The sequence below is a fragment of the Coregonus lavaretus genome (genome assembly GCF_964263955.1).
Source record: "Coregonus lavaretus genome assembly, chromosome: 4".
NCBI lineage: Eukaryota > Metazoa > Chordata > Actinopteri > Salmoniformes > Salmonidae > Coregonus > Coregonus lavaretus.
In genome coordinates, this window is record NC_139991.1 from 9287256 (window position 1) to 9306983 (window position 19728).

A 19728-nucleotide genomic window follows, 5' to 3' on the forward strand; every position below is an offset into this window, starting at 1 on the left:
CATTGTGGTTTCAATGTAACTCTTTTCATGTTGCTGATGCTGGTTTTCTTCCACGGTGTTCCTGGCAGGAATCCGAGAGAGTTGTTTGTTTGGTGTGTTGGGCATAAATAATGGAAAGCTCAGACTGCTGTTCATAATACCCTATCAGACAACCTACAGCTGCACAGTTTGGTTAGTTCTCTAATGCAAAAATCACCCACAGAGAAAATTCACTTTGTTTGCATTCAATTCTTTATTTTTTTCACCACCCATCCCCACATCACTTGGTTTGGCAAAGGACGAGATCCACAGTGTTGAATGTAATGTTGGTGAGAAGGGGTGCTGTCTTATCACATATCATATCTGCAAAGACATTTAGTTTACTGGGGCCACACTGGTTTCCTCTCAGGTAGAGAGAGGTAGAAGGAGAGAGAAAAAGAGAGGATGGAAAGAAAAGAGAGCGATGGAGAGTGGCCCATTGTGTCCTGTTAGTTACGACCTGCAGAAAGCCTGCGGAAAGTCATTCAGGGAGAGCAGATGGCCCTGGTACTTTAAGGAAGAACATTGTGCAATAGATTCAGGTTGGACTCTTATTCTAATTAGAAAAAAGAATTCCAGATAGCCTGCTGTACTATCCCATAATGACCTCCATATTCCAGTCATTTATTTGCATATGGAGTGGGTATTCTCCTTAACCTCACCTCGCCACATTATATTTTGTAGTCGAGGTTGTCACGGATTTCAGGGTCTGTCCCACCCCTCCAAGCCCACTCTCCCACCCCTAAGATGCTGCAGGGATGGGGAGGCTTTTAGCCAAGCATTCTCCCCACACTGGGACAGCCTCATACCCTGTTGTTCACCCCAAACAAAGCCTCAAAAAGCACACGGACTATCCAGTGTTTGTGCCAGAGGAACCCCTTGCATGGAAAACACAATAAATATGCATATGTGTACGTGTGTGTGGTTTTGCAGATACGCGTGTGTCATTTTGTGTGTGTTTGCATGTGTATCTGTGTGTATTTCACTCACAGCCATCGTTTCATGTTTAGTTTATAATACAGTCTGTAGTGTCTTCAGCACCATGGTTGTCTCAGTGCCCGGCGCAGGGGGTGGGGCAGTTGGTGTGGTCTCTGTGCCTGCTCTCGGTGTGTTCGCTCTTTCCGGGCCCTGGGCCTTTCCCCCAGTCCCGCAGGCTCTCAGGGCTGCTTAGGCCTCTCCAGCTTCATTAAGGGCTCTGCAGTGGTGTCGGAGTCGCTGTGGTGCTTCCTCTCCCTGGGGGGCTCAGCCTTGCTGCAGCGGGTCCACGAGGGGGAGCGCATGTAGCCTCGTCTGGGCAGGGGTGGCTGGTGGTGGCCTGGGGATGATAATGAGGAGAAGGGTCAAGCTATGCACATGACATACATGTGATGAGAGGGGGTAGGTTAGGGATCACACACATACAGACATGCACGTCTCTTAAACACACACATAAAACGAATGTACACACAAGGTGAGGTCAAGGTGCACGCCTCTCACGTATCCTGATATTTTTAACAGCCTAGGGGACATGTATGTTGTGAACCGCTCTATAGAGCTCAAACATGCTGACCAGAGGCCCTGGATTAAGTTTCCGCACCTTCCTGTCTGTCACATGTATAGTATATACACTGAGTGTACAAAATATTAGGAACATTTCCATGACATAGACTGACCAGGTGAATCCAGGTGAACGCTATGATCCCTTGTTAAATCCACTTAAATCAGTATAGATGAAGGGGAGGAGACAGGTTAAAGAAATATTTTTAAGCCTTGAGACAATTGAGACATGGATTGTGTATGTGTGCCATTTAGAGGGTGAATGGGCAAAATATTTAAGTGCCTTTGAACAGGATATGGTAGTAGGTGCCAGGCACACTGGTTTGAGTGTGTCAAGAACTGCAACACTGCTCGGTTTTTCACGCTCAACAGTTTCCTGTGTGTATCAAGAATGGTCCACCACCCAAAGGACATCCAGCCAACTGGACACAACTATGGGAAGCATTGGAGTCAACGTGGGCCAGCATCCCTGTGGAACGCTTTTGACACCTTGTAGAGTCCATGCCCCGACGAATTGAGGCTGTTCTGAGCGCAAAAGAGGGTGCAACTCAATATTAGAAAGGTGTTCCTAATGTTTTGTACACTCAGTGAGTCCATGCATGTCTGAAAACACATAGCTTACATACCAGTCACATAATAGGCCTACACTGTACATACACACGTCTGTCCCAAACAGGAAACAGCAGAGGGTGCACCCCCCTATCCACATCGATGGGACCGCAGTAGAGAAGGTGGAAAGCTTCAAGTTCCTTGGCGTACACATCACTGACAAACTGAAATGGTCCACCCACGCAGACAGTGTGGTGAAGAAGGCGCAACAGAGCCTCTTCAACCTCAGGAGGCTGAAGAAATGTGGCTTGGCACCTAAAACCCTCACAAACTTTTACAGATACACAATTGAGAGCATCCTGTCGGGCTGTATCGCCGCCTGGTACGGCAACTGCACCGCCCGCAACCGCAGGGCTCTCCAGAGGGTGGTGCGGTCTGCCGAACGCATTACCGGGGGCAAACTACCCGCCCTCCAGGACACCTACAGCACCCGATGTCACAGGAAGGCCAAAAAGATCAAGGACATCAACCACCCGAGCCACTGCCTGTTCACCCCGCTATCATCCAGAAGGCGAGGTCAGTACAGGTGCATCAAAGCTGGAACCGAGAGAATGAAAAACAGCTTCTATCGTAGCCGGCCGCAACCGGGAGACCAATGGGGCGGCGCACAATTGGCCCAGCGTCGTCCAGGGTAGGGGAGGGAATGGCCGGCAGGGAGGTAGCTCAGTTGGTAGAGCATGGTGTTTGCAACGCCAGGGTTGTGGGTTCGATTCCCACGGGGGGCCAGTATGAAAAAATAAAATAATGTATGCACTAACTGTAAGTCGCTCTGGATAAGAGCGTCTGCTAAATGACGTAAATGTAAATGTAAATCTCAAGTCCATCAGACTGTTAAATAGCAATCACTAGCACATTAGAGGCTGCTGCTGCCTATTGAAATCATTGGCCACTTTAAGAAATGGAACACTAGTCACTTTAATAATGTTTACATATCTTGCACTACTCATCTCATTGTATATACTGTATTCTATAATATTCTACTGTATCATAGTCCATGCCGCTCTGTCATTGCTTGTCCATATATGTATATATTCTTAAATTCCATTCCTTACTTAGATTTGTGTCTATTGGGTATATGTTGTGAAATTGTTAGATATTACTTGTTAGATATTACTGCACTGTCAGAGCTAGAAGCGCAAGCATTTCGCCACACCCGCAATAACATCTGCTAAACACATGTATGTGACAAATAACATTTGGTCAGGACAGTGACGAAAGAGTTTAACATTCACGCTTATCCAGATCGACTTACACGAGCAATTAGGTTTAAGTGCCTTGCTCATGGGCACAGCAACCAATTTTTCACCTAGTCGGTTTGGGGATTCCAACCAGCGACATTTCCATTACTGGCCCAACTCTCTTAACCGCTAGTCTACCTGCCACTTCCCCCAATGGCCACGATACTGTAACTCATTTAACAAAGTAAATCAAGTCAGCAGGGGCTGTCAACTCCCTGAAATCACCTAATGCATCTACAAGCTTCCTTTCTCTATGCCATTGTTCACTCAATTATGTTTGCTCAAGGTTCTCCAAAAATAGTTTAGAACAGCACACAGTGGTACAGTGTTTCCCTACTGTAGAATAGATCAATTGGCTATGGTTGAAAGGCATCCCGATCGCAAACACAGTAAAGTACAGAATAGAATGTAGTTCATGCAGCTCCACATGACCTATTCCTCTGGGATTCTGATAGGTCCTTACAGCATGATTTAGTTACTCTGAATATAGAGGCAGATAAAAAGTTTAGAAAACTAGGAGCACTGTGTGTGTAAGAGCGTGCATGTGTCTGTAGTAGATGATAGATCATTTTAGTTTGATCTCTCTCTGCTCCTCATCTCCTCTCCTGTCATTGTTATTGCTCTTAAACAGTCACATGGTCACCTCTCCTCCAATCATCAGCTCCATTTAGCCTGCTGGCTGTTTTCTCAAGGTCATTATGCTCACAAAGGCTGCTTGTTTTGGATGTCACTGACATTTGTCTCATACTTATTTTTCGCTGGCTCAAGGCAACAGAACTCCACCATTCATCGTGCCTGTCTGTTTGTTCTTGAGTTCTCAGAACCACTACACAACTCTCCAGTGTCTCTTTGGTCTATAACCATCAGCATGCTAGATAGAGATTCTACCACTTCAGTTTTGTAGAGTGGTGATATGATGGATGGAGAATATGATTGGTTCGCTAACTACTAGGGTGAGTAGAAATGAGAAGCTGATTGGTGTTTAGGTGATGAAGCTAGGAGGTGATGACATCAGAGGAATGTGTTCATGAAATGTTTTGGCAAATAGGATGCTGCACTTGATCTTCTGCACTTCATATCCCTCGACATCTCTCTCTCTCTCTCCTCTACTACACCCTTTCTTTCTCTGTCTCTCTCCCCCTGTACCTCTCTCTTTCTTTGTGTCGATCTCCCCTTTTCCCCCCACCTCTGTCTTTTCTCTCCCTCTACCCACTCTCTCTGCTCTTGAATCAACCCCCTCCCCTCTCCCCTCATATGTGTTCATCTGCATGCATGTCCTTGAGGGCACAGAAGGGACCAGTGTCAAGCAGGTTCACACGAATATTGGTCGTACAAAGGGTGATTCGAAATAAAGAGGCACTGCCTCGTTACACCACTTGGTGGTGCTGTTCACTGTTCACTCTACCACTGAGATCCCAGGATGAATGGGTGTAGCCGGAGACACTTCTAAACCCTCCTTTACTGCACACATATCAATGCAATTACTGTCTAATGGTAAGGCACGTCCCAGCCCTAACTCTCTATAAGTGAAATGCCGTAACTATAGATCAACAAGCAGTGATGTATGTTCACACAAGCATACACACGAAAACACGCATTCACGTGCACACAGGCACGCACACACACACACACAGTATTGATGGTATTGATCCCTGAAGATTGATGGTGCCTCCATTGGATTTTAATGGGAGGGACAAGAGCCTCCTCTGCATTCTGAAAGGCTCTGTTTGCGTGAGTGCTTGTTAAACATGTTTCACTTTGTATCTGCCACCACTGGTCTTTATGTGTGTGTACGTCCCTACTTTCATGATGTGTCTCTGCATTTCTACCAGTCTGTCTCTATCTGTGACCCTGGCTGTGTGTGACTAGAATGCTATAGTTGCTGTATTAGTCAGCCCATCCCTGGTCAGTGTTTTGTGATTGACAGCTCCATGAATATGGATTTGGGAGAAGCCTCCTCTTCTCCCTGCAGGGTGTTGACAGAGACAGATGAGAGGATGAAACTCTCACCCCACAAACACACACCTCTCATTTAACATCCCTTACCCTCAGACCTTCATATAAGGACCACCGAACACCCCTTACCCTATTGCTCAGGACCTACTCATAACCAACTCCCTTGAGAGTCCTCCCATTTAGTTCAGAACATCCCCAAATATCAGGAACAATCCAAATCCAATTTCCTTAACTCAATCCCCCATCAGCCCACAAAGGCACAACCCCCCCCCCCCCCCCCCCCCACACCCTTCTATCACATCCTTCTACTGTCTCCCTCCCTCCCAGCCACCATGTGTGCAGTGTCTAGCTGTACTAAACCTCTCTGTCTAAGAAGCCCTTCTGTGCTGTTGGCTCCAGTCCATCAGATTCCACAATCAGTGTGTTGCTGTGAAAACAAAGTCCACAGAAAACACCAGCCTGAGCTCTACAAAGGCTCTTAAACCACAGGGAAGCACAGTGCTAGCATGGTGCCAACGTCCTGTGTGTACCGTGTGTGTGTGTGTGTGTGTGAGTGCCTGCGTGTGTGCGTATGTGTTTGTTGTGTGTGTGTTTCATGTTGGGACTAGGACGTCAGTGATGGTGACCCTCTTTGTGGAGTCCTTTCGGAGGCCCCAGTGGACTCCTAAAGATGTATTAGCAAGGCTACTACAATTAGCCTGAATGGAAATGTTTTCCCCCAGTCTTGCCCACAGCTGCTGCTACATAGTGGGTAGTTGTGTTATTTGTGTCTGCTCAGAAAGCTTCAACCTGCCTTGTTAACACTGAGGAACCACAGCATCAAAACACACAGATTGGATTGATCTGAAAACATCACCAAGCCCCTTCTCTGTGCGTTGCCCATTCCCCTTCGATGGTAGCAGATTTGAAGGCAGCAAAATTGTATATTCTATATGGTAATGAACCCACCTAGCCTGTGACTCTCTCTGGTAAAGTGGTAACCTTATCTATCTATTTCACACACCGAGCAGATGCAGATACTGTCTGTACAGAGGGGTGGGATTGTGTGGGGGCCTACCAATGCAGCTGTACACATTTAGCTAATCTAATTTATTGTCCTCTGGTCCTCCCTCACTTCTCTAACCCTCATCCCCCCCATTTCCCCTGACCATCTCATCTGCCACCTTTGATCCCTGGGCTGTCCTGACTGGCAGGTGTCCAAAATATGTGCCCACACAGCTTTCACTACCCCTGTGTGTGTGTGTGTGTGTGAGAGAGAGAGAGATCCAGCAGAATCCCCACTGAGCAGAACACCTGGTGTTATGGTTCTGTCATCTATCACACATGGTCATCTATTCACCAGCCTCAGCCTGATCTGAAGCTATTATCCCACTCTCACTATCCTCACTACTGAGGCAGCCAGAGAGAGAGTGATGCTGCTAGAGAAAAATGTGGAGAGAGCAGCCTGTTCTTGGCTCTGGCTCCTCTAGAACATGTACAGTCTGGATAGTCCGGCCTGGACACTGGGGAGCAGCTGTACAGTCTGGATAGTCTGGCCTGGACACTGGGGAGCAGCTGTACAGTCTGGATAGTCCGGCCTGGACACTGGGGAGCAGCTGTACAGTGGATAGTCTGGCCTGGACACTGGGGAGCAGCTGTACAGTCTGGATAGTCCGGCTGGACACTGGGGAGCAGCTGTACAGTCTGGATAGTCTGGCCTGGACACTGGGGAGCAGCTGTACAGTCTGGATAGTCCGGCCTGGACACTGGGGAGCAGCTGTACAGTCTGGATAGTCCGGCCTGGACACTGGGGAGCAGCTGTACAGTCTGGATAGTCCGGCCTGGACACTGGGGAGCAGCTGTACAGTCTGGATAGTCCGGCCTGGACACTGGGGAGCAGCTGTACAGTCTGGATTGTCCGGCCTGGACACTGGGGAGCAGCTGTACAGTCTGGATAGTCTGGCCTGGACACTGGGGAGCAGCTGTACAGTCTGGATAGTCTGGCCTGGACACTGGGGAGCAGCTGTACAGTCTGGATAGTCTGGCCTGGACACTGGGGAGCAGCTGTACAGTCTGGATAGTCTGGCCTGGACACCTGGGAGCAGCTGTACAGTCTGGATAGTCTGGCCTGGACACTGGGGAGCAGCTGTACAGTCTGGATAGTCCGGCCTGGACACTGGGGAGCAGCTGTACAGTCTGGATAGTCCGGCCTGGACACTGGGGAGCAGCTGTACAGTCTGGATAGTCCGGCCTGGAAACTGGGGAGCAGCTGTACAGTCTGGATAGTCTGGCCTGGACACTGGGGAGCAGCTGTACAGTCTGGATAGTCCGGCCTGGAAACTGGGGAGCAGCTGTACAGTCTGGATAGTCCGGCCTGGACACTGGGGAGCAGCTGTACAGTCTGGATAGTCCGGCCTGGACACTGGGGAGCAGCTGTACAGTCTGGATAGTCTGGCCTGGACACTGGGGAGCAGCTGTACAGTCTGGATAGTCTGGCCTGGACACTGGGGAGCAGCTGTAGTCATTAGTCATGCATGTGTGTATGAGTGTGTGTATGGGTATGTGTGTGTTTGCATGGGTTTGTGTATCGCTGTATCCCTTCTTGAGTCCGAATGCAAAACACACTCATATCTGAGCACAGTGTGCCACTGCTGGAGTGAGTCAGAGATCCCCACATTGTCACTGTCTGATCTATGAGTGGGAAATAGAGAAAACACCAGCCAATGACAAAGCACTTTGAGCTACTTGGCACTGAAGATAGGATGCAAACCAGTATACATCTACTGAATGCAAATAGATCACAGTGAAGCAAGATCAACTTTATCCAATTCAACATAATGTATAGGGGCATTCGTTCAGTTACATACAGTGGGGAAAAAAGTATTTAGTCAGCCACCAATTGTGCAAGTTCTCCCACTTAAAAAGATGAGAGAGGCCTGTAATATTCATCATAGGTACACGTCAACTATGACAGACAAATTGAGAAAAAAAATCCAGAAAATCACATTGTAGGATTTTTAATGAATTTATTTGCAAATTATGGTGGAAAATAAGTATTTGGTCACCTACAAACAAGCAAGATTTCTGGCTCTCACAGACCTGTAACTTCTTCTTTAAGAGGCTCCTCTGTCCTCCACTCGTTACCTGTATTAATGGCACCTGTTTGAACTTGTTATCAGTATAAAATACACTTGTCCACAACCTCAAACAGTCACACTCCAAACTCCACTATGGCCAAGACCAAAGAGCTGTCAAAGGACACCAGAAACAAAATTGTAGACCTGCACCAGGCTGGGCAGACTGAATCTGCAATAGGTAAGCAGCTTGGTTTGAAGAAATCAACTGTGGGAGCAATTATTAAGAAATGGAAGACATACAAGACCACTGATAATCTCCCTCGATCTGGGGCTCCACGCAAGATCTCACCCCGTGGGGTCAAAATGATCACAAGAACGGTGAGCAAAAATCCCAGAACCACACAGGGGGACCTAGTGAATGACCTGCAGAGAGCTGGGACCAAAGTAACAAAGCCTACCATCAGTAACACACTACGCCGCCAGGGACTCAAATCCTGCAGTGCCAGACGTGTCCCCCTGCTTAAGCCAGTACATGTCCAGGACCGTCTGAAGTTTGCTAGAGTGCATTTGGATGATCCAGAAGAGGATTGGGAGAATGACATATGGTCAGCTGAAACCAAAATATAACTTTTTGGTAAAAACTCAACTCGTCGTGTTTGGAGAACAAAGAATGCTGAGTTGCATTCAAAGAACACCATACCTACTGTGAAGCATGGGGGTGGAAACATCATGCTTTGGGGCTGTTTTTCTTCAAAGGGACCAGGACGACTGATCCGTGTAAAGGAAAGAATGAATGGGGCCATGTATCGTGAGATTTTTTGTGAAAACCTCCTTCCATCAGCAAGAGCATTGAAGATGAAACGTTCAGCATGACAATGATCCCAAACACACCGCCTGGGCAACGAAGGAGTGGCTTCGTAAGAAGCATTTCAAGGTCCTGGAGTGGTCTAGCCAGTCTCCAGATCTCAACCCCATAGAAAATCTTTGGAGGGAGTTGAAAGTCCATGTTGCCCAGCGACAGCCCCAAAACATCACTGCTCTAGAGGAGATCTGCATGGAGGAATGGGCCAAAATACCAGCAACAGTGTGTGAAAACCTTGTGAAGACTTACAGAAAACGTTTGACCTGTGTCATTGCCAACAAAGGGTATATAACAAAGTATTGAGAAACTTTTGTTATTGACCAAATACTTATTTTCCACCATAATTTGCAAATAAATTCATTAAAACTCCTACAATGTGAATTTCTGGATTTCTTTTCTCATTTTGTCTGTCATAGTTGACGTGTACCTATGATGAAAATTACAGGCCTCTCTCATCTTTTTAAGTGGGAGAACTTGCACAATTGGTGGCTGCCTAAATACTTTTTTTCCCCACTGTATAGTACATGTGTAGATGTGAAATAAGGGTCTGTATTACACAGTGTGACAATCTTATTGGTGTTTTGATCGCATTTACCTGCTATCTTAGTACCCTAGTCCTGACTCCCATTCACTAGACATAGGTCTTAATATGACACCTAGAATCTCCGCACGGTCCCTGACCTCCTCGACACTGAGTGAGATTGTGGCCATCACCATGAGGCTGCTTATTCCTCCTGCTGGGCTTTTTATTGTCCGATTCGTCAGTAAAACTGCTGCACTATATCAGAGGCTATAGCTGGGGATATGGGGATATGGGGACAGACTGTTGTTCTCCCTGTGAGTTTTAGGGCTGTGGTGCTCCGGTAGCAGCAGCTGTGGTTGGTTTATACGAGCCCTGTGGTGAGGTCCTGCTGTCAGGACCAGGATATCTGGTATATTTACTGGAGCTCAGGCGCCTGGATATGGCAACTGCTCGGCATCCGACCGTAAGGCGCTACAGAGGGTAGTGCGTACCGGAGCGCCAAGTCTAGGTCCAAAAGTCTCGTTAACTAAAAAAAAATGCTTCTCTCTCCCTCTAATTCTTCCCCTCCCCTTTTTTAATGCTCCCTCTCTCCCTCTCTTTCTACCCTCTCTGCCTCCTGCCTCTCTCTTCCTCTCTCTATCTGTCACTAGGGGTCCCCAGCACACTGATCTACCCAGTCAGGTGCCTCCTTCTCCTCCCCCTAAATGGGATTATTCTAGGAGGAGGTTATGCGGTACAGCACAATGCAGTGATTAAAACAGCCTGAGAGTTGTAGGTGTGTGTGTGTGTCTGTGTGTGTATGTGTGTGTGTGTGTGTGTGTGTGTGTGTGTGTGTGTGTGTGTGTGTGTGTGTGTGTATAACAGAGATAGAGAGAGGGTGGGATCACTGGGGGATTAAGGCTGTGCAGATACATGCATGCACTTACGGTAGCAGTTCCAAAACTAGGTGTCGCGACCCCATGTGTGATCGCCTGATATGAAAATCGGGTCGCGGGAGACTTTCCAAAATATGGTGAATGGCTAGACCAGCTAGCTAAGAAACCACACACTATTGCAGGGACTTTGATATTACTGTCCGCTATTGGTATGGTGAAAACAATGTGTGAGGAGGCAGAGGCACAGAAACTCACATCAATACCTTTGTCAGATAACACTGTTAAACAAATAATTTATGCTATCGCTAGCAATCAAGAGGAAACCCCAACTGAAAGACTCAAAAACTCCCCAGTTTATGCTCTTCAAATGGACGTTAGCTGTGAGGGCCGAGATGCCCATGCCTTGACCTTTGTTCGCTATACATGTCGGGGGATGATATTCACGAGGACATATTGTTCTGTCTCACTATTCCCGAGCATGAAACAGCACAGGGGATGTTCAGTGTGCTGCGTGGCTATATTGACCAAAAACAGATTCCATGGGATTGAATGGTGGGCTTTTGCACAGATGGGGCTCCATCTATGGTGGGACGGCAGGCAGGCCGCCACTCTAGTTATTAATGTGTCTCCCTCTGCCATATGGACGGACGCATTGTATAGTACACAGAGAACAATTGGGGACAAAAGAGCTGAGCACAGATCTCAGAGATATACTGCAGCAGATAACTTTGATTGTAAACTACATAAAATAACATCCACTGCGCGCACGACTGTTCGCAAAACTATGTGGAGATATGGGATCAGAGCATGACAATGTTCTATATCACCCCGAGGCTTGGTGGTTATCGAGGGGGAGTGTTGGAAAGATGTTTCGCATTGAGAGAACTGTTGTCATTCACAATGGATGTAAAAAGAAAACAGACATGGTTGACTTTCTGTGTAATGAAAAGAAAATATGTCTCCTTGCCTACGTAACAGACATATTTGGGAAACAGAACGAACTGAACGCAAGCATGCAGGGGAAATACAAAAACATTCTACAGATGAGTGACCAAATCAGTGGATTCAGAGGAAAGGATTCTTATTGGAGAGTCATTCAAGGCGAACCATGCCCCCTTCCCTCGGCTGTGCATGTTTCCAACAGAAAACAGCATCAGTAAGTGTCCCACATGATTGATGACTGCTCACCTCCAACGCTTGGATGAGCACTTTGGGACCTACTTCCCAATCCATTTTACTGTGATCCTGGCTCAATTTACATGCTGGTAAGTAAAATCGAATAGCTGATTGAGCTGTCATTCACGGGTCACTACGGAGGAGTTTTGGTTCCTGACTCAAAGGGAATACCCTGCCGACTCCCTCTGACATTAATGCCGCGTTCAAAACAACTGGGAAGTCGGAACTGGGAACTCTGAAAACTCCGACTTCTGACTTCAGTGCGTTCAAGACAACTGGGAACTCCGAGCTACGACTGGGAAAAATAGTTTTGAACGGTCATCCAACTCGGAATTCCAACTCTGGAACTCGGGCCTCTTAGAGCTCCGACTTTCCAACCTGAAGATCACTGACGTCATTATTTTACCTTGTTTTTTTCAGAGTTCCCAGTTGTCTTGAAAGCACCATAAAACTCATGGTACCCTTTGACAGCTCATATCTGTATGAAGCTGGATTCAGTGCTCTCGTCTGCATTAAAACCAAATATCGGTCCAGGTTGGATGTGACAGCAGATATGAGGTGCACACTGTCGAACATGTCCCCGGACTTTGAGAAGCTCCGACACGACATGCATCAAGCACACCCATGTCATTAGTGGTGGTGAGATAAGATACATTATGTAAGATTAATTTGCAGTTGACTGTCAGCCCCACATTAAAAGTATGTGATGGTGAGTTGAGAAGAAAATCAGAAATACTGTTAGAATGTTTTTCAATTGACTGCCATAGCCCCAAATAAAAAAGTTAACATTGGCTGTTAATTACATACTTTTTTTCACATGGTTGGGGTAGCGAGAATTTTCCAATATACAAATGTGGTCGTAGGCCCAAAAAGTTTCAGAACCCCTGACTTACGGGTTAAGGTCAGACAGGGGAGCAACACAATGCCTTTTTATGGGGAGTAATGTGATAAATTGGCACGGGTCAATCCTGGGGGCAACAAGGAGAAGGAGCGTGGGTGATATCTAAGCAAGATTGCTGTATTTCTTAAAGTACACCTACTCAAAGTTCATCCACTTTGAAGTCATTTTAATATTTCGCACATAGAGCTGAACATAGCTCTCTGTGGTTCCCCATGCTGAGAATATACAGGAGTTTAGAACAGGTGTATTGTAAAGTGAACATCTTAGTACCGTTCCCAAGTCAGCTCCTGAGAGTGCACACATATCTCTTCTTAAGAGCGATGAGGTGAGAGTGTGAGCGTAAAGCAGTTGAACGGAGTGATGATGTGGAGCTCAATGAATATCGTTCTACCTCTCAGCAGGAAACATGGGGCTATGGATCATAAATAATACATGGGATGGATTTCCTGCTTCCTCTGGTTGTGAGGAGAGCAGTTTGCCTGGGCCCGGACGCATCCCTGATCACAGGTTAATCTGACTCCCCTCTAACTAACGCTAATTAGCGCTATGCTAGGCTATTGTGCTGTATCAGACACCCAGCCTGGGATCTGGTGCCAATAACTATCAACATTGACATGGACACAAACTGAAATTAGAATCTCCCAGAGACGCATAATAGGAATGTACTGTATCTTGGTCAATATCACAAAATATAAAGAACTGCTTTAATTGCAGTAAGAATTCAGAGGAATGTTCAATCCAATGTGCTGCTGAAGTTTTATTGAGTTCTCCCAATTGTCCCTTTCCCTGCAGCCAAAGAGACTACAATTGTAAGCTTTTTATGCTCATTGCTCTACAGACCGTGCGCACACACACACACACACACACACATTTGCGATCGGCTAAACCTTTAGATTTTTATGTAATGGGGTCGTATGCTACAGAATGGGAGTGATATGTAAATTAGTCTGTCTAGTGGACAGAGTTTTTAGAGGGAGAACAGAGTAAACAGAGATAGTGTTTCTGTTTTGTCTCCTGCAGAGAGCAAAACATCCACTCTAACATCCAACTGTGTTCAACCAAAGTAGGAGGAAATTCAATTTGGGTAATGGTTCTCTCAAGGCGAACAAAGACAATGTTTTAGCCAGTCCATCACACTAGGGTCATCTTGGTTGGAGAACAAGGGGGTTGTTAAATCCACCATTCAATGGTTAAATTGAGTAGATTGATTGGCTAATTGGTTGATTAATTTAATTAATTGAGTATCTGAAAATGGTCTAACCTGCTGGGGAATCGTTGTGGTTCTCCTCATCAGAGTCAGCAAACACCTCAGCCAGCTCCTGGTCAGACATGTCGGTTAGCTCCGTCAGGTCCAGGAGGTCAAAGTGCACCTCCAGGGAGGACACGCTGCTCAGAGGCTCTGCAGGGTCAGGGGTTTGGGGTCAGAGAGACAGGAAATTGGTAAGGTCATAGTTATGGACTGATATGGAGCAGCTGGTGGGTTTTATGATAAACTCAATAACAACCTAGTAGATGTGTAATATCTCACTACAACTCAATGCTGTCCACACAACTCACCCAGAACACCCCCTCCGCCACACACACATACACAACCCCCACACCCTCCTGACCCTCCCTCACATTCTCAGTACCCCCTGGTGTAGAACTGAAAACGATACCGTCGACACGGTAGAATCCATGTCTTTTTAAAACAAATGTTATCTCTCGTGTTCTTTTGATACTCTGTGCCATACTGTGATAGAAAGATAAAAAGAAGGCCTCTCTTTTATCTGTTTCACAGAGAGACAGCTTGGCTTTGTGTGCTGATCTGTCCTGTGTAAGAGATATGGACCTCTGTGTCAGAATGATGCCAATCTTAACAGCCAATGCTTGACTGGAGCATCAAGACTAGGGCCAGAGAAGCTAGAAATAGAGGGTATTGAAACAACATGGCCAGTCTGTTCCTTCTCCTCACCCTATGTCCTGAGTGTATGGCACCTGTTCTTGATTCCAAAAGTCACCGATACCCCAGACCCTGCTCCAATGTCTATTGTTACACCCGAGCGGCACGACTGTGCCGTTAACATGTACTGTTTTTATTCACGTTAAAAGAAGAGCATGACAGTCGCAACATTCTGGCAGCATCCACGCAGTATGGCAGTTAAATTTATATTTTAGTCACACATGCTTTGCTAAGCATCTATGGAGTGTTACAGTACCATGCTTGTCTGACACAATGCTTCTGGCTGGGTGGAGTTGGCATTCTTTAGCGATCATTGGTGAGGCATAACGGCTGACTGTGTGTTCTATACGGTGTTAATAGTAAGGGACTCTATGCACTTCGTGTATGTGTGTGTTTATATATATGCCTTTAAGGAGGCTAATCTCTGTGCCAGTGTTTTTGGCTTGTGAGTGGGTGTATATAGCTGTGTGTCTGTAGAGAGAGAGCGGGGGTAGATGGTTTTTAAGGATACTGTTCCCCAGCTAATTTCTCTCTACCAGCCAGTCAGTATACTGCCACAGGGTGCATCACAGACCTCTCCTCAACACTCCTTTGTTCCGCTGCTGCACAGCTCCATTCTCTCACTGTTCTCTCACTCTCCTGATAAATATAGCGCAGACATTGATTTAAGAAGATAAAAACCTTTAACCACATTATTATAAGTCAGAGAGAGTCGATAATCATGCTAAATCAGCAAGCCTGGTGGTGGCTCTGCTGTATTTCACACATTTGTGTGGGGATATGGGCAGAGATACACTGAGGATTTGAGATGGAGAATTTCAATGGGTGCCAAAAGTTCCCAGACAATTCAATTCTACAATATAAATTGTCCTGAACAATGGATTAAAGTGAGCTCAAATAAATCAATTTCTGCTCCAACTCCTTTCTGCCTCTAATTTGGAAATTTTTCCTGGTAAGCCCTTCTCTCGATTACAGTATTATTGTCACTGAATGCTTGGTGCCAACATGGATGATGGTGTGCCAACATGGATGATGGTGTGCCAACATGGATGATGGTGTGCCAACATGGATGATGGTGTGCCAACATGGATGACGGTGTGCCAACATGGATGACGGTGTGCCAACATGGATGACGGTGTGCCAACATGGATGACGGTGTGCCAACATGGATGACTGTGTGCCAACATGGATGATGGTTTTCTAAACTCTGTATACCTTTGGCTCTTACAGTGAGTGGTGGCCTTGTTTTTCCTGGGATACCCTGTTACTCACAACAACACACATCTACAGCAAGATACATTTTGCACAGTACTTGCTGAAAAGTACAATATAAATCCTCCAACAATCTCTATTGTCTTGTTCCTCTTTACCAGACCTGTCCACAGACAGTATAAATACTGACTACATTTGCCTGTGTGCTCCAGACACTAGCTCCCATGAGAGGAGATGTGAGGAGACAAGTGGAACGACAGAGGAGAGGAGAGGAGAAGGAGACAGTAAAGATGAGAGGAATGCTAGTGAGGAGAGAGATGAGAGGAAGGTAAATATATTGTGGATTGACATTCTACCGTCGTTTGAAGTCTTCTAATGAGACAACTGCAGCCGTAGAGGATCAGAGGCGGAGAAGCAGACACTCCTGTCTCACCTTTCCTTAATGAGCCACTCATTTTATGACGGGGGAGGCTCAGGCTGCCCCTTTGCACTACTCCTCCCTCACTGAATGGGAGGACGTTGCCACTAGACACTGATCTATGGTTTGTTTTGCATTATCCAACCTTAATGATGAAGGCTAGGATTTGGGGAGGGTAAGCTGATCCTCGAACTTTGGTTAAGGGCAACTTCTACCTCCCTAGGGCTGTGGGCTAGCCTGCTGTACAGATCTAGGATCAGCTTACATGGAAAAGCACACAACTGACCTTAGATCAGTATAGCTAGGGGAGACTGTGGGTCAGTCAGTGTGTGTCTGAGGGGTTAACTGAACTCCACAGCATCAGCTGAACCATATGCAGTGATAAAGGCCTGATTAGCATTATGGGATGTCAAGAGCTCTGTCTCCATGGTGCGCTAGCTGTTTCCTCCCTTAGAGCAAATCTTTACAGGCCTGCTTGGTTCACTTAGCTAATCTACATTTGAATGATTCACCGGCTGTTTGTTCCGGTTTCTGGAAGGATGTGGACTGTGGTGTAAGGGGATGACAGAGGCTCGCCTCATAGGGGGCTGTTGCTGATTACTGCAGAGGAGTGGTGGTCGCTCAGGTGCCTATAGCTGTCGAAGCATCACCCAGGTGAGAGCTACACTTTTCGTTGGTGGATCTGTTCCAGCCTACCTACAGAGGAGGAGTAGCTGTGAACTTCAGAGACAGAGCTGCCTGATGAAGCGCTCTGGACCTGCCTGTCTGACCAATGTTTCTCCCTCCCTGGCTGGACCATCGACGCCACCTCCAGTCAAGCTACTCCTGTACTGAACTGCATCATCATCCAGCTGTGGGAAACCATCTCCCATGAACTGCCAGCTCCCTGAATTCGTTTTTGTTTGTTTTTTCAAAGCGAGATTCTGTATGAAAAGTGCTATATAAAATACATATATTATTATTATTATTATTATTATTAATAATCAACTGAATCCATTTACCATGCTTCAGATGCACTGCATAAAAAAAAGCCCATCTCGGTAAACAATCTTTAGTATTTAGCTGGTTGTGACGTGCGTTAATGTATCAATATTTACCAACGTGGATGACATGGGCTTATAAGGTAAATTAGATATAATGGTGTGAAATGGTTTGACTAGCCTAGCGCAAACACTGTACACAGGGAATTGAATTGGACATGACTGTCTTAAGCAGAGCCAATAAATCTGTGCAGGCCAGGCTCTTTAACTACCACACCAGATATACAGTATATGCTGGTCCGGTCACCCACGTTATGACTCTAATAAAAGGCATTACCGAAGCCTGTCAGGCGTAACAGCATGACATTAGCCTCGATCAGGCTCTGGGGCTGAGATAACACAAGGCTAAAGGGTCATGATAACCTTAGTTACCCTATTAACAGGGTCATGATAACCTTAGTTACCCTATTAACAGGGTCATGATAACCTTAGTTACCCTATTAACAGGGTCATGATAGCCATAGTAACGGAGCTGACAGAAGCAACACCTGCACCATATTGGTTCTGAATGATGCCCATAGCGCTGGGATGTGGCATAGTTTTGGCTATATTCTAGCCATTAGACTAGATTCTAAGCAAGCTGGATAATGAAATGTGCTCATGCATATTTTAATACATCTACAAAATCTATTATATGGAGGGTGCTGTCCTACTCTAATACCCCCATACTATATTCTACTTCATCAGTCCTCTAAGCCGACACACCCTCAGGGCATGTGTCAGGTGCAACCCCTCCCTGAGAAAATGATCTGGGTTTAAGAATGTATTGAGGGATGGAGGGAGGGAAAGTGTGCAAATGGAAGAGGACTGTAGGGTACTGTGTGTGTGTGTGTGTGTGTGTGTGTGTGTGTGTGTGTGTGTGTGTGTTAAGGAGGGAGGGCAGGCCTAAGATCAGACTGTGGGAATAGCTTCTACTGGATGAGTTCTCCCCAGAGGCCTGGAATAGGCTTGCCCACGGCTGTCTGTCTCTTTGAATCTCCCAGCAAAAGAAGTAGAGAGGAAGGGAGAGAGAGAGCGCGAGAGTGAGAGAGAGAGGAGGGAGGGAGGGAGGGAAGACAAGTAGTTCAAATTAGTTAGGAGAGAAAGGGAGAGAGGGGAGATGAAGACAGAAAGGGGTTATAAAGAAATGCCACCTCCACTCTATCTCTCTCTCTTTTTCTCTCTTTCTCTAAACTGGTTACAGTCATCCCACTCCCCTTTGTTTCTTTTCTCTCCTCTACCCCCCTCTACTCTCCTCTCCTGTCTTCCCCCTCTCCTCTACCCCCCCTCTACTCTCCTCTCCTGTCTTCTCCCTCTCCTCTACCCCCCCTCTACTCTCCTCTCCTGTCTTCTCCCTCTCCTCTACCCCCCCTCTACTCTCCTCTCCTGTCTTCTCCCTCTCCTCTACCCCCCCTCTACTCTCCTCTCCTGTCTTCTCCCTCTCCTCTACCCCCCCCTCTACTCTCCTCTCCTGTCTTCTCCCTCTCCTCCACCCCCCTCTACTCTCCTCTCCTGTCTTCTCCCTCTCCTCTACCCCCCCTCTACTCTCCTCTCCTGTCTTCTCCCTCTCCTCTACCCCCCCTCTACTCTCCTCTCCTCTCCTGTCTTCTCCCTCTCCTCTACCCCCCTCTACTCTCCTCTCCTGTCTTCTCCCTCTCCTCTACCCCCTCTACTCTCCTCTCCTGTCTTCTCCCTCTCCTCTACCCCCCTCTACTCTCCTCTCCTGTCTTCTCCCTCTCCTCTACTCCCCCCCTCTACTCTCCTCTCCTGTCTTCTCCCTCTCCTCTAATCTCCTCTCCTGTCTTCTCCCTCTCCTCTACCCCCCTCTACTCTCCTCTCCTGTCTTCTCCCTCTCCTCTACCCCCCTCTACTCTCCTCTCCTGTCTTCTCCCTCTCCTCTACCCCCCTCTACTCTCCTCTCCTGTCTTCTCCCTCTCCTCTACCCCCCCCTCTACTCTCCTCTCCTGTCTTCTCCCTCTCCCACCCCCATTTCTCCTTGAATAATTTATCAGTAACACATTTTCTCTCCCAGCAAGGTTGGTGAGAGAGATGGAGAGAAACGGTTGCTGCTCTCTCTCAACTCATTAAGTGTCTCTCTGGGAGCCCATTGGCGGGACTAGACCTATAGTACATTCACACTGAGAAGAAAAAGTGTCAGACATATAGTAGGCTAGCATGGCAGCTGTTTAAAGGATGCTAAGCAGTAGCCCACTTGTGAAGCACACACACACCCAAACCAACCAACCACTTGTCCTTGTTGTCCTGACACCTCCTGCTGTTTTTGGCTGACGGTTACAAATTGAAAATGGGAAAAAATAAAGTGGACTTAGAAATGACTTTGGTTGTTTCTTTGGCTTTTGGCCCGTTCTTAAATGCAGCCTCAGGTC

At 46.8% G+C, this 19728-nt stretch overlaps 1 protein-coding gene across 2 annotated transcripts in view; it reads right to left on the reverse strand.

Annotated features, from left to right (window-relative positions):
* Nucleotides 1-216: 216 nt before the first annotated feature.
* LOC311128412 (dysbindin domain-containing protein 1-like) overlaps nucleotides 217-19728 on the reverse strand; it is a 31377-nt gene continuing 11865 nt past the window's right edge. Inside the window, exons 3-4 of one of the 2 annotated variants that reach the window (XM_084160536.1) lie at nucleotides 14012-14149; nucleotides 217-1333 (exon numbers count right to left, since the gene is read on the reverse strand). In XM_084160536.1, coding sequence (XP_084016662.1) covers nucleotides 1176-1333; nucleotides 14012-14149 — 296 coding nt within the window. In that variant the 3' untranslated portion in view covers nucleotides 217-1175. The remainder of the gene's footprint in view (nucleotides 1334-14011; nucleotides 14150-19728) is intronic. The other variant, XM_084160537.1, reaches the window with a different exon arrangement.